This window comes from Amyelois transitella, chromosome 22 (assembly GCF_032362555.1).
Source record: "Amyelois transitella isolate CPQ chromosome 22, ilAmyTran1.1, whole genome shotgun sequence".
Taxonomy (NCBI): Eukaryota; Metazoa; Arthropoda; class Insecta; order Lepidoptera; family Pyralidae; genus Amyelois; species Amyelois transitella.
The window spans coordinates 6,284,617-6,299,339 of NC_083525.1; the positions used below are offsets into that span (position 1 = coordinate 6,284,617).

A 14,723-nucleotide genomic window follows, 5' to 3' on the forward strand; every position below is an offset into this window, starting at 1 on the left:
TACAAAATATACAGTAAATAACTAGTCTTGCTTGCTCGAGGTCTGAATCGCTTCAAAAAAGGTTAGTAAGTATAGCTAGACTTGGGAAACAAAAGTAATTAATATTTAGTAATTAGTAATTTTTAATAAGTAGGTAATTATAGTCGGACAGCACCACGAAAAAAGAAAAGGACCACACTTCGTCGCTTTCTGTGGATTTAGAAGAAAAAAATGTGCTAACAATGGTACTTGTAACTTTAGTGGATCTAAAATTCCTACGCTAATAAAACTTCTACCAAACTTTTCAGTTTTTTAATCTCTTTACTGTTTATTATAAATAAGCGGAAGACAATAAATTATAGACTTGGGAATTTCTTGGTTCATAAATATTTTTTTTCTCGTATAAAATTTTAGTTACTTGCACCTGAAAAGCTCCTTCGATAAGTTGATAAGTTAGTACTAGTTCGAGGTAAGTAATGATAACTTGTCTGTAATGAAAGTAATTCTGCATATTTCGTAACCTCGCTTAGGGGTGACATAGTCATTGCATGAAAAACCCCTTTCTAATATTATATAATAAAAAAAAAACATATTTTTCAATAAAAAAATTTGTGTGTGAGATTAATTCTTAATTGAAACAGGATTCTTCTTTTTTATAGATATCCATGTATTTTTTTAGTGTATCATAGGGACAATAGTGTCTGATTTGATTATGCACACGAAATTAATTCGGGCCCAACGTAGTGATAACTCCAAAATCAGAGTTAATTTTTTCCGAGGTATCATTGAGTTTATGTTCAAGCCCTCTTCTTGTTCACCGATCCCAGCTTACATAATAAATTAGGACTTTTGATAAATTGGGGTCGAGACAGAGATAATTACTATCACTTCACCCTTTACACTTTTTATCGATCTCACTAGATACTTACTTCCTAATTATGTTCCCTTTTTTTGTGACTCTTTAAAATATTTACCTATCAGTCAAAGAAATGTAGATGGATTTATAGGTACGATAAAGTTATTTTAAGGTCCGGGTGTTTTCTTGAGATAAAAAGGAATAATACTTTGATTTAATATGGTAGGTATATACCTATTCTTTGCTGTGGTCGCGTTGACAATGTTAATAATACCTATAAAGTGTAACTAAAATAATATCGCCGAATTTTAAAGAAATGTGTACGAAAGTATACTAGTACCTTCTATATTTAAAATTCGCGACTGGTCAAAAACAAAAACGAAATGAGACATAACAGACATTATGTTCGTGGTGACAACAATGTGCGTTAATATTTTAAAATGTATGTACCGTAACTACCGAAGTCAGTAAAATAAGTAAACCGACGATGTGAGATTGCGGTCAGCTATCTGCAAGGATTTTCCTCTAAGTGGTCTACATTACATTATTATGCTGCGATCTCTTGAACCACACACGCGATGTACAAAATATGGAGAAAAAGGAAGTATTTATGTACTTAAATAATCGATTCTTACAACCCGCGTGGCAAATACTAGAGAGATCATTTCTTCTTCAATCACTTTAGACTTTAGGATGTAAACGAGACTTGTGAAAATAACGCTAGTAGGAAGAAGAGGAAATTAGATATAAGTAGTATCCCAAGTGACAAGAGTTGGTACTATAAAAGAGTTAAGAATGTTTTAGAACGTGCTTTGCCATAGCTTAAAATAGAAGATGCAACATAATCACGAAGAAAATATAAATTAACCGCGGTTCATCAATTTTTTTAAGAAAACTGCTTAAATTTTATAGTCTCTCCCCGCATCTCTGTTCCCCGATACCCACAACGTAGAACCAACTAAGGAGCAACGTAAGAGAAATAAATATGTAGGCTTTACTTGGGCTTGCATGCACTTGTCCATCTGACAAATTTATAAATAGGAGCTTTTGATGAGCGATATATATTCCAGGATATACATTCATTATATTTTCATATGAAAATATATTGCAGGGTATACTCTGGATCATATCAATCTGCCAAAGACACATTAAGAAATTGTCAACTTACTTTAGGACGATGTTCATTTAAGTACATGCATTTTCTATAGACTTAGTATCACAAGGTCATGTACCTATATGCGAGAGAAAGTGTTTGACATTAATTTTACGAAACCAGTTCCGCTTAAGTTAAACACATATAAGAACCTTATCAAAGTAGTAATCTTTTAAATTTTCGCACTAATCCACCACCACCACGCCTCCTCACCAGAAAGTCGAGGGCGCAACCGGTATTAACGCTCTAAGGATGATAATCTCCCAAAAAGTAGAGAGTACCACCTACTGCTACAGGCAGTTGAGTTGTTTGTCCTCTCGATAATTTGATGCGCTTGATTTTTTTTTTATGTGATGTTGCAATGTAACGCGTTGAAAGTACAAAATAAACGAAAACCCTTGAAAATTCTCCGCTTTCTAAAGTACGTAACGTAAAGAATTTGAATTGTGCAATTTAGTAACTAATGGCAATGATACAGCAACAATTGCCATGTAATATGCCAGTTGGTTCCCGAAATCCTAAAACTTATGTCAGGATTTGCCAAATCGTGACCATAGGGACGCAACCGGAACGAAACCGCGGTTAACGAGCGATGATGAAATCTATAGAGTGTGTTTCCCTTGTGTCCAGGCCAAAAAGTGTCTAATGAACGAAGCACATATCTAATTTGTTACACATCGGTCCACAAGGATGGTATATTTGTCACTTTCTATAGGTTTCTTCTTGGTGTGATGGAGAATAAAGTGTTCTTATGAAAGGTTCGTGGCTTGATGTATTTCTTTCTTCTTTCTTTCTTATCCAGTATTCAGGGATGTTTGCTGTTTCATAGGTACCACAAAAATGATAATAAAAATGAAAGATAAAAAATAAATTTATTTAAAACATAGAGAGGATATTTACATTATTGCTGGGAACTATAATTATAACACCGATATGTTTTATAGTCTCTCACAATCGAGCACGAGCTTGCGCAGCGCGGCGCGCGCCAGCTTGCCGGTGGAGGTGAGCGGCAGCTCCCGCAGGAACACCACGCCGCCGCGCAGCTGCTTGCTCTCCGACAGCTTGTCTGCAATTATACCAGTCATTAGTGAACGTCCCGTCTCTTTTACGCTACAGATATCGTTCAATCTGAAAAAGCCGCACTTACCAGCGACTAGAGTGTGTATCTGCTGAGCAGTGACGTGGCTGCCGGGGCGGGTCACCACGCAAGCCACGGGATGCTCCCCGTCTTGCTCCGAGGGGATGCTGGTTACGCCCACGTCGAACACGTCTGCGTGCGAGCGGATCACTTCTTCCAGTTCTACTGGTAGCACCTACAGTAACAAAATAATATATGTGTAAGCAGAAATCTACACTAATATTATAAAGCTGAAGAGTTTGTTTGTTGGAACACGCTAATCTCAGGAACTACTGGTTTGAATTGAAAAATTCTGTTTGTGTTGAATAGTCCATATATCAACGAAGGCTTTAGAAATAATGGAAAATGTGAAAAAACGGGAAAAATTATTCTCCCTTGAGGGCTTTAATGATGTCCAAAATAACTATTCCACGCGGACGGAGTCGCGGGCACAGCTAGTTAAATGATAAGGCAGTTGCCATAGAAGCTCCTACGATTATTATTCTCCTAGCGCGAGTGCTTATTGCGTCCTCATCTTATATAGGCGCTTGTTGTTACGTTCCTAGGTTGGTAAGTCAGGTTTTTACAAAGCAAACCCGTCTGACCTTCGCAAAATTTGCAGGAGAACTTAACACATAGTTTTATTGGATCATAGTCCTTTACACATCCAATTGGCTGATATAAAGGTATCCTCTCGATTTTTCCCTCACCTTAAGATCATATCATAAGTAGGTAAGCACTCAATCTAATGTAGATAACTAAGAAAAGCGTCATTGTTCCCAGTCAGACATTAACTTATTGACAGCCAAAATGGTTAAAAAGTGAACATACATGTTGATTCCTATACTTGATGAGCATCTTGAGCCTCTCGACAAAGAAATAGTAGTTATTGTCGTCTCTATACAGGATGTCCCCGGTCTTGTACCAGCCGTCTTCTGTGAACGCCTGCGCAGTCTCTTCTGGTGAGTTGTAGTATTCCTGAAAAGGAGTTATTAAATCACAGAAAACTGCATGTTATGAAGTTAGAAGTAAAATCTCTATAATATCACCATAAGCAGAGCGTTGTAATAAAAAAACCTGATTCATCCAATCCATGGTCAAGGGTGTACCCCGGGGTCCCTTTCAGAATGTTGAGGATGTAACCGGAACTATAGCCAGGAGTAAGAAGAGGTAGAACTCCAAGCAGATTATAAGAAAATCAATAGTCCTTAAAAGAATACATTTTAGCTACTTACTGTGAAACTTGGTCCCTTAGTCCACAGCTCGCCTGGAGTGTTCGGTTCTGTTATGTCCTTCCCTGTTTCTGGGTCTACCAGCTGAAAACATTAAACATTTGCCGTAATAATTGCTCATACAGAGGAGACTTCTGAAGGTTTACACTCTATCTATGTCTTTGCCAATTTTCAACCAAAATCGTAATGTTTTGAGCTATTTTTTACAAACAAAAATACAAAAAATTGCCTATTATCTGTAGGAATAATGAGTATCTAATAAAAACCTTAAAAAAGTATATTTCCATTTATTTCCCGTGGACGTTGCAAAAGGTGATTAAGAGAAACTTCACCATGATCATAAATAGGCCTAGCGGCGTGATCTCTTTCTCGGTGGTCGATAGTCTCGATTGAAGAGATTCATTACACACTCGACATCTAGTTTGTTAAAGAGATTCTTAAGTCCTACATATGCGACTAACCTGACTTGCAAAATGCAAACAGCCTAGTGATGAGAAATAATAAAAAATTGCTGGGTATGTAAACCTACCCTCAACTGGACGTTAGCCATAGGTTGGCCGCAGTTGCCGAGAGGGCCGAATGGTAGCGGGGTCAGACAGTGGCACAAAGTCTCCGTTTGCGCGTAAGCCACAAATATCAATGTTTCTTCTCTCACACGTTGCTGAAAAAATAAGTAATATTTATTACAAATTGTTCATTTACGTACCGTTTTCCCAGAGGAAGCAGGTCATCTTTCCACTTGCTACAATTCCTAAATACTTTTTTCTTTTTCGATAAACATATTTCATTGGTAGCGTGTTGTAGGCTTATTGTTAGGCCACATCGTTCTTAAACTTATTAAGAATGATGTGGCCTAACAATAAGCCTATTGTTACTTAACAAGCAATGCCTAATATGCTATATTTTTATGTACTTTTATGAATAAATGAATGAATAATTAAAGTTTTTATTTTAATGAGATACTTTTTTATGACAGAAGATTTTGTTGCAGTTTTCACTATCAGATAATATTGATCCACATGATATATCTATAGGTATTTATTTGTTGTATTTATAATGTAAAAACACAGATAATTCTTTTATTATCGTAGATTGTCGTAATCCTAAAAGAAAGGAAATTTTATGCATTTTTATTAATCCCTTGTCTCCACAAGATGCAGACGCGGATAATGATATACTAAAGCTATAGAGATAATATAATATAAATAGAATACCTTAATAAACAATGCACCCAGCGAATGCGTCGATTCATTAAAAAATTTGACTAACCTCACGCACAATAAACGCACCTCGATGGGGTGAGAACGCAACCAGGGACCTTAGTTAGGATGATGATGATGCAATAAATACGCTTCGTAAGCGAGAGATTCACTTAAATACTTTTGACCCAATGACTCTCTTATATTTTAAATTTTAATTTTAGCCCAGACTCCAATGGTGTAGGAAAAAAGAAATCAAGTCTTTTTCCTCTAAGGGAAGCCAAGTCACTACAGCCAGCGAAGTCTAAATCGCGCAAGCAAAGATTTCACAAATAGGACACACAGGGTTGGAGCACATAAACAACTATCGCTCCCGCTACATCTAGTACAAGCAATTTTCTTACCTTCAATCTAACTAGTATATCTTTGTACACCTGTCCCCCGGTCAAAGTTATTACAGTGAAGCAACTGAAGTCACATGGCTTCTCGTGGTTGAGTATTGACGTCATCAGAGATGGCCCCATCAGCACGGAGGTGGGCTGAAAGTAAAATTTGGATGTTAACAGCAATAACAAAGTCGCATCGGTTCGAAAACTAATTGAAAACAATTTCAATAAGTTGCGATGCGATGTAAATATTTCAATTTTTTCTCTGATATGCGTTGATGCTTGGATATGCGTTGAATAGTTGTTCATTCTTTAGATGTGGATCAAACAATTTCTTTCGAAACTCCATGGTTCCCAGCTGCATTTATCCTAAGCCATACATACCTATACTTAGTTTTTTCTACATTCTTCTGGAAGGCCGCTGTTTAACGATAAGTGGCTTTGTCCTAAAGACTTGAAATTGTATGTGGGTTCCTTATGAAGCCTTTGGGTGTAGCAATAAGAGACTATTCCCCGAAATTCCTGTGGAAACGGGAATTAATGGGATTTTCCGTTATATCATATGATGATGACGGGCAGTCTATTACCTTATATTCATTAATGACATCAATGACATGCTCAGCAGTTTGTTCGGCTGAGGTCTGCAGTTTGCATTGTCCGGTTATAGCCATGGCGATCGGGTTGAAGAAGCCGGACACCCAGTGTATCGGAGACAGGTTTAATGAGAGGTTCTCCGCCCAGCTCGGTTGTTTGCTGCTGAAAAAATGATGATTATTTTTTCATTAGGAGCCTTTTTTGCAGATGCCGGCAGAGGAACATGACCTTTTCATCTAAACAAAACTAAAGCCAGTCATGTGATCAAGGAGGAATGATGCAAGAATAGTCGGCATAATAAATATTGAATTTCGGGTGTCTACTTAACTAAAACAGTCGTAAGTTTACTAACAGTATGACACTGGTCACTTAATTACTTGGAATAAATAACTTTTATTTATAATTAAGTTTTTAAAGGGTGGCTGTACCTACTCGTACAATTTTTTTATACGTTTACGTACTACGTTTTTAATAGTAAAGAGTTCTAGGTTTTGTTAAAAAATTGTTGGTTAACGGTTTTTAAGCTTCGAAGCAAAGTCAGCGCCTGGGTAATATTTGATATCAACCAAATAGCCACACATTGATAGTGAGAAATAAAGAAAGAGAGAGTGAGAGAAAATGTCAATAAATTTCAACAAAACCAAAAAAAATTAAAAAAAAATTATCCGCTCACTAGGTACTCGGAATTTTAATAGAAAGCTTGTAAGTGATTTCAATAGAGAATGCTTAGGTGGGAACGTAATACTACCTATACAATTATTATGCGTTGATAAATACGTCAGTTACTTCTTGTTAGAAGGTTTACCTACCTTACTGCTTTTTGTAGCTTCATCTGAAGCAGTCTGACCATTTGGTAGTACTGCACAGTCTTCTCCACCCAGGGCCGATGTTTGAAGGCTGCTATCTTAAACCCTCCCGTGGTGCCGCCTGTGCCAATCAGCCACAAGTATACTTTTTCCAGGTCGAAACTGGCTGGTCTGGAAATATAATAATAGTTACTCGTATTAGGTAGTAGGTATGTAATGTATTCACAATACTTAAAATTTAAACTAATACAAAAGAAAATTAATTTACGATTCTATCACCAGTGATAAAATATCCATCCATACATTATATTTATGTAAACACGTCTATATCCCTTGCGGGCCAGATAGAGACAACAGTCCCGAAAAGACATATAGGCCACGTTTAGGGTCTAGCACCCTAAACGTGGCCTATCAGTTCTTCGCCAAAAAGAAGAATCCCAAGAATTAAAGAAGAATTAAAACTTACGCAAATCCGTCCAAAGATCCATCTTCATTATAGGAATCAAGAAACTTATCCATTGTGCAATTGCCTTTGTCAAAAGTTACAATTTTTGTGGTTAAATTTAGTGCTTTCGCGGCTCTCTCAAAAATTTCAGACATTTCATAATGACAAAACGCTATTTTTGGCGCAGTCCGTTTAAAAAGCTCGTAAACTTCATCTGTCGGCAAAATAAAATGTTGCGTTTAGGTAATATTCTAATATAATATATAATAACTATATAAATAATCTTTCTACAGAATACTCTTCCGTAACAGAGTGACGGATAAGGCGCAGCACACACTGCTTGCTCAGAAATTGGAAATAAGGCATGTAGGTTCCTTAGGTGGTCTAGGGGTGCACAAGAGGGTTGCCCGAAATACTCTTGTCCGTACATTATGACATAGGCATTCTACTCGTACGTAAGATCTTTAATTTAACAACTACTTTAAGGGAAATCTTTTTTGTCCGAAAAATGTCAGGTACTTAATCAGATTGAATAAGTACCCTATAAACCTACGAATGACTTTTCCTGATATAAGTTATTAAGTAAATTGTGGTCAGGGAAAACATTGTAAGGAAAGCTGTACATTTCTTTCAATGTTTTATAACTGTAATCCAATATGAGTTAGTTATTCCCCTGCAAAGGTTCGTTTCGTGTTAGAAACTTATCAAATCTAGGATCTGCCGATCCGCGCTCTTTTCTCCAGAGAGGTGAGGTAGGTACCTACTAACTAAAGACCAGCTATATGATTAAAAATTGTTAAGTTAACATGTCACTTACCATATTTAAACGTACGATCGGCGCCAACTAAGGGTAATCCGTTAAGCATAGCGGCATAGTATGGAATGTGTATATTGATATGATTCGGACCGCTCAAGGCCACGACATCCCCAGGCTGTAGGCCCAGTCTTCGCAGGCATTTGGCCAAGCGAACAGACCTACTTAGTACCGATGCGTTCGTCTCTTTCTGTCCTGTGGCGGCGTCTATCTGTAAATTAATTAGATCAATATTTTATACTAATTACAGCATTTTCGCGTTTCAATTTATTATATTGTCATAAACATAATACTCTTGTCATTGTCTCGGTTACCTTCGGTTTCGGCTTCGGCTAAGGTCGGAGTGGGAAGGCCTAGACGAACGTATCTTGATTAAATTAAGGACGTCCTGGCAAAGGGTCAGGTCAAGAGTACCCGAAACCGCCGAGCATGTATGAAGAGAGTTACGAATGTGGATGAAGCGAAGGAAGCATGCAGAGATCGTGGCAAGTGGAAAGATGTAGTCCCTGCCTACCCCTCCGGGAAAAAGACGTGATTTTATGTATGTTTGTACCTTCAGCTATTAACGAGGATTAATTTATGCCTGTGTGACAGCCTGGCAAAACGATCACTAAGCCACAAATAGTTTGTACTTATTTAACTTTATACTAGGGCTCCTCACGTAAAAAACCATTTGTCCTTCTCCGTACTCCATACTATATGTATGCAAAGTTTTATGCAGATCGGTTTAGTAGTTTTGTTGTAAAAGACGGACAAACACACTTTCACATTTATAATATTAGTATGGATATTTATCACCACATTGGAACGGGCAGGCCTAGCCTAGATGACAATCGAATCGGGAACATTATTGTGAAATTTCAAGTCAACCTTAATAGACGAGCATGAATAAAAAGATTGATGAATGTGGATGAAGCAAAAGTTTGCAGGAAGATATAGTCTCTGTCTCACCCTTCGGGCAAGTGACGGGATCATTTAAATAATAAAAAAGAACAAAAACTAATACCTAAGTTCTTAGTTATCTAGTTACGAACCTGATTGAGTTCATCTGGACTCTTCTTCATAATCGACAAAAACAAATGTCCAAGATGGAATCCTTCCGACTTGGACGCCACAACAATATCACTGTCCACCATTTTTCTAGTTATTTATGTTTAATAAATTAAATTTTATAAATAAATAAAAAAAATACAGTACGTAAAACCAAAACAGTTCTCGCGCACGAAACGACTGCCCGACTAAATATATCGTTCATCAATGACAAGATATACATGTGTTACCTATATTTATCTATGATAATTATCTGCACTAGGTACTAGTTAAATACGTTTAAAAATAAAAAGTTATTGTTCGGGAAAGTTTAGTGAGACTTTCAGTCAAATCTGAAAGTATTCTGGAAATCCGTAAGGTCAGCCCGAGGAAATACTATAACCAGAGAGCTGACTAGGATCAGATGCCAGGATGGTAGCGTTGTGAAAGGAGAAGAATGTGTACTAAAGATATGGAAGGACTATTTTGAAAGTTTATTTGAAAAAAAGGAAGGAAATAAGAAAGATTTCTGCTATAGCGAAGAAAAAGAGAATGAGATGGAAGGCGAAATTGAAATGTTCGAAATTGTGGAAGCACTTAAGAGTATGAAAGCGGGAAAGGCTGCTGGGTGTGATAGAGTGTCGGTCGAGATGCTTAAAGCAGGAAAAGGCGTAGTAGCTAGTCAGTTGTACTGCCTTTTCAATTTGTGTTGGAGAAGCGGCCGAGTACCAAAAGATTGGTGTAAGGCTGTTATCGTGCCACTTTACAAAGGAAAAGGGTCACAGCTGGACTGCAAAAATTATCGTGGTATAAGCCTGCTTAGCGTCGTCGGCAAATTGTATGCTAAGGTATTGATTAATAGAGTCAGGAATGAAACTGATGACAAAATATGGGATGCTCAAGCGGGATTTCGAAAGGGAATGGGATGTACTGATCAGGTCTTTTCCTTGCGGTGCATAGCCGAAAAGTTTTTGGCCAAGAGTCAAAAGTCTATTGCACATTCGTAGATCTGGAAAAGGCCTATGACAGAGTTGAGAGGAATGAATTGTGGTCAGCACTTTCTATGCATGGGGTGAGCAGTCTCTTAATACGAGCACTGAAATCCTTATATGAGGATTCGAGTGCTTGTGTCAGGATAAACGGAGCGCACACTGAGTGGTTTAAGATTGAGAAAGGCGTTAGGCAAGGATGTGTTGCGTCACCGTGGCTGTTCAACCTATTTATGGATAGCTGTTTGACAGATTTGAAAGAGTCTAAAAGTGGATTAAGGATGAATGAGTTACTCGTCAAATGTCTGCTCTATGCCGACGATCAGGTTATACTGGCGTCATCAGCGGAGGAGTTACAGGAGATGGTAAACTGTATGCATGAAGCTTTAAAAGAGAAAGGAATGAAAGTGAACGTAAGTAAAACTAAAACACTGGTTTTTGAAATGGAGAAAGAAATGACAGCATGTAATATTTTGATTGGAGGAGAAAAAGTGGAGCAAGTGAAAGAGTTTGTATATCTAGGATCAAAGTTTACATCAGATGGCAAGTATGATAGTGATATTGAAAGGAGAGTGAACGCGGGGAACATGGTGAATGGAGCTTTGCATGCCTTTATGAGCAGTCAGAAACTATCCAAAAAGGCTCGACTGGCTGTGCACAGGGGCGTGTTGGTCCCGACATTAATGTATGGGAGTGAAAGTTGGGTATGGCAAAAGAAGCATGAAAGCAGAATAAATGCAGTGGAAATGAGAGCGTTAAGGAGTATGATGGGTGTGAAATTGAGTGACAGGATAAGGAACAGCGTGATAAGGGAATGTTGTGATGTGAAAGAAGATGTAGTTACAGGAATAGAAAAGGGTATGTTAAGATGGTTCGGTCATGTGGAGAGGATGAATGAAAGCAGGTTGACTAAGCAGATATACAAGGAGAGTGTGGAGGGAAAGGTCGGAGTGGGAAGACCTAGACGAACGTATCTTGATCAAATTAAGGACGTCCTGGTAAAGGGTCAGGTCAAAAGTACCCGAAACCGCCGAGCTTGTATGAAGAGAGTTATGAATGTGGACGAAGCGAAAGAAGTATGCAGAGATCGTGGCAAGTGGAAAGAGGTAGTCTCTGCCTACCCCTCCGGGAAAGAGGCGTGATTTTATGTATGTATGTATGTAAGTTTAGTGTGAAGGTACCGGGCAACCTTGTGGTTACCAACCAACCAACAAATAAGTTGATATAAGTACATCCTTTAAAACATCAGACTACAAGCGTTTGTCGCGATTACGTTCTTTCTGGGGACGAGCCTAGGGTTCCCTTTTGAGAAGGATACAGAGTTCTGTTGGTAAAGAGAGTAATTAAATGGAGCTAATACCGTGTGACCACTGTGACTTTTTTACAATGGAACCTAACTTAGCATGGATCATGATCGCTTCGGCCGCGTAGGAACGACAAGTAAATTCTACTTAATTCAAAATTTTCATTCATCATTATGGAATATTTCAAACATCACATAATAATTGTCATATCTTTGTTTTCACAACATTGGTTGACATCAAATAAATAATTTATTTTAAACTAAGTTTACTGCCGCTCCCAAAGCGTTAAAGCAGTAGGTAGAAACGGCAACAAACTGCACTACTGCGTTTTCTTCAATAACTTCAACTTTACAATTATCCAAACTTAAAATATTATAAAATACTCTCGTCCGGAGCCAAAGAAGAGCCTTTGCCCAACTCCCAGGATTGGATAAGTCAATAACTTACCCTATCCAGCCTGACTTCGCAAAATTTGCAGAGTGATTACACTGCAAGGTTGACGAGGTCAGGTAGAGCTCATAATATGGTTACACATCTTTACACACGCTAGTTGTCTCACAGGTGTCCACACCGGTGTGTTTTTTACTGTCCTTAATGAGGTGTTTGATACCAAAACGTGTAAAAATAATAAAGAAGAAGAAATTGATAAAATGTAGGTAGGTATGTATGAAAGTACTTTATTGTACCTTTTTCCCGTAGGAAAGTCCTTAATTCTAGTTTACCGGTCATTTGATGTACTAGTTGTTAACGACGACTTAATATAATGTGCTAAAACCCTGCAGACGTCTAGAAATTCCTCTCGCTCAATCTCAACTTAAGACTTAAAGTAAACCAATATATATTTGTAAAGTACATGAGGTATCTCTCTCTTCGAGACGAAAAGCATCCACTGTGTAATAGAAGCAGTATAAGAATAATAAAAGTATCTTTTATAGTGCAATAGAAGCTCTTCTTCTTCTCCTGACTTTAGTCCAGGTTGCATCCTCACCACTTTGAAGAGGAGCCCTTGGAATGCTTTCTGATCGTAGAGCCTGTATTGGGTGAGTCAGGTAAACCAAAGTGTACATAGTAACAGGAAAACCATTGAAATTTGAATACCTAATAGTTTTGCGAAGACAAAAAGTCCAAAGTACTTATTTAATTACACTTCAATTGATAGTAATGCCGATAACATCACGTGGTTGTACCAAAAACAGTAATCGAACTTTGCACTTTGTACAATCTTTTTACAAAAACATCATATATTTTTCCATCGATTTTCCTGTTAGTATTTTTCATTAAGCAGCCATTCATCTACATGTGTGGATGTCGTAGGACGTCGTTGTCGTAAGGGGCGATTGAAGAAAACATGAACATCAAAAATTTTCAAGATTCGGGTTTGGGACTTGAGAATTTAAAGACTTTATGTCTTTGATAAAGACTGGTCTTGATGGCCATTTTTTCGTGGACTTCTGCCATAACGCAAGCTTCTCGACTTATTCCAATAACTTTTGGTAAGATAATTTCATTTTCTTTTACTTCTAGGGATACCTGAAGGTCAAGCGCTGGTGCATACATCGAATATAAAATGTACCAAATGGCGGCAATCTGTGTCGAAGCAAGATTTCAATATTGTCGTAGCGATAGCGAAGGTATACAAGAGTACCATCATTTTTGTTAATTAAAGAAATTTAAAACAGGTTAAATACTGGTTAATCAGCTTATTGTTCTTAGTATGGAAAAGTAATTGCTTTTTCGCTTCAATACGGAATTGTCCACCCCTATTAGTTATATAGGGATAACCACTCTCTCTGTGGCCTCATCAACCATTTTGAATAGTAATATAACTGTGAAAATCGATGCTTTTACGGCGAGGGAAAACATCATAAAAAAACCTGCATATTCAGGTAACTGGATGTGTAAACATGATCCAATCTTTTTTTTATTTATTTTATTTGTTTTGCTAATACCTACATATTTTGAATTTGATGAATCTACGCATAAGGTTGGCTTTCTGGCTTTTTTTTTCCATGGCCAAAATATACATAGGTACATCTTATTTTTTTTATGTATTATGTTCCCCTGCAAATGTTGGGGACGTCTGATGGGAGTGGGTTCGTGTAAAAATCAGACTCACCCTAACCACGGATCATGGTCAAAGGCGCATCCCGGGCTCCTCTCCAGAGAAGTAAAGATTAACCAGGACTAACGCCAGGAAGAACAAGAACTTTCTGTAATAGAAGTGGTAGCCGCTGCTTCGAATTCTAAACCTTTACAAGCTTTCAAATATTTCAAAACATCGAGACATAGTCCCGGATGTTTAAAAACACATAGGACGTAAATATCCATTGCGTCATGTTTTTTTTGTTAACTAATAACAGTCCGTGTACCTTGGACTTTGATCTCATACATTAAACTTGGACTTTAGACCATCGCTATTTATGCGTACTTTGAACCTGTACTTTGGACTTGGCGATAAAAACAGATCACGTTTTTATCACTCGGTACAAAATACAGCTTAACAACATTAATAAACATTCATTATCATGTCATCTATACTAATATTATAAAGCTGAAGAGTTTGTTTTGTTTGTTTATTTGTTTGTTTATTTGTTTGTTTGTTTGTTTGTTTAAACGCGCTAATCTCAGAAACTACTGAACCGATTTGAATAATTCTTTCACTGTTAGATAGTCTATTTATCGAGGAAGGCTATAGGCTACATTTTATCCCGGATTTCCTACGGGAAACGTCAACAATGCAGGTGAAAGTTGAATGAGTCGGCCATCTGCGAGCTTTCCACGCGAACGCTGCGCAAACCAACAAAGATATAGTAAAACAAT

The 14,723-nt window shown here is 37.5% G+C and overlaps 1 protein-coding gene across 1 annotated transcript; it reads right to left on the reverse strand.

Moving 5' to 3' along the window:
* Positions 1-2,843: 2,843 nt before the first annotated feature.
* LOC106129882 (luciferin 4-monooxygenase) lies at positions 2,844-9,826 on the reverse strand. The gene is made up of 11 exons (XM_013328576.2): positions 9,616-9,826; positions 8,585-8,792; positions 7,789-7,981; positions 7,326-7,493; positions 6,510-6,678; positions 5,941-6,075; positions 4,867-4,998; positions 4,341-4,421; positions 3,937-4,083; positions 3,136-3,301; positions 2,844-3,054 (listed from the first exon to the last, which is right to left on the reverse strand). The coding sequence occupies exons 1-11, from the start codon at positions 9,715-9,717 to the stop codon at positions 2,927-2,929; spliced, it is 1,629 nt and encodes a 542-aa protein (XP_013184030.2). The 5' UTR covers positions 9,718-9,826; the 3' UTR covers positions 2,844-2,926.
* Positions 9,827-14,723: the final 4,897 nt, after the last annotated feature.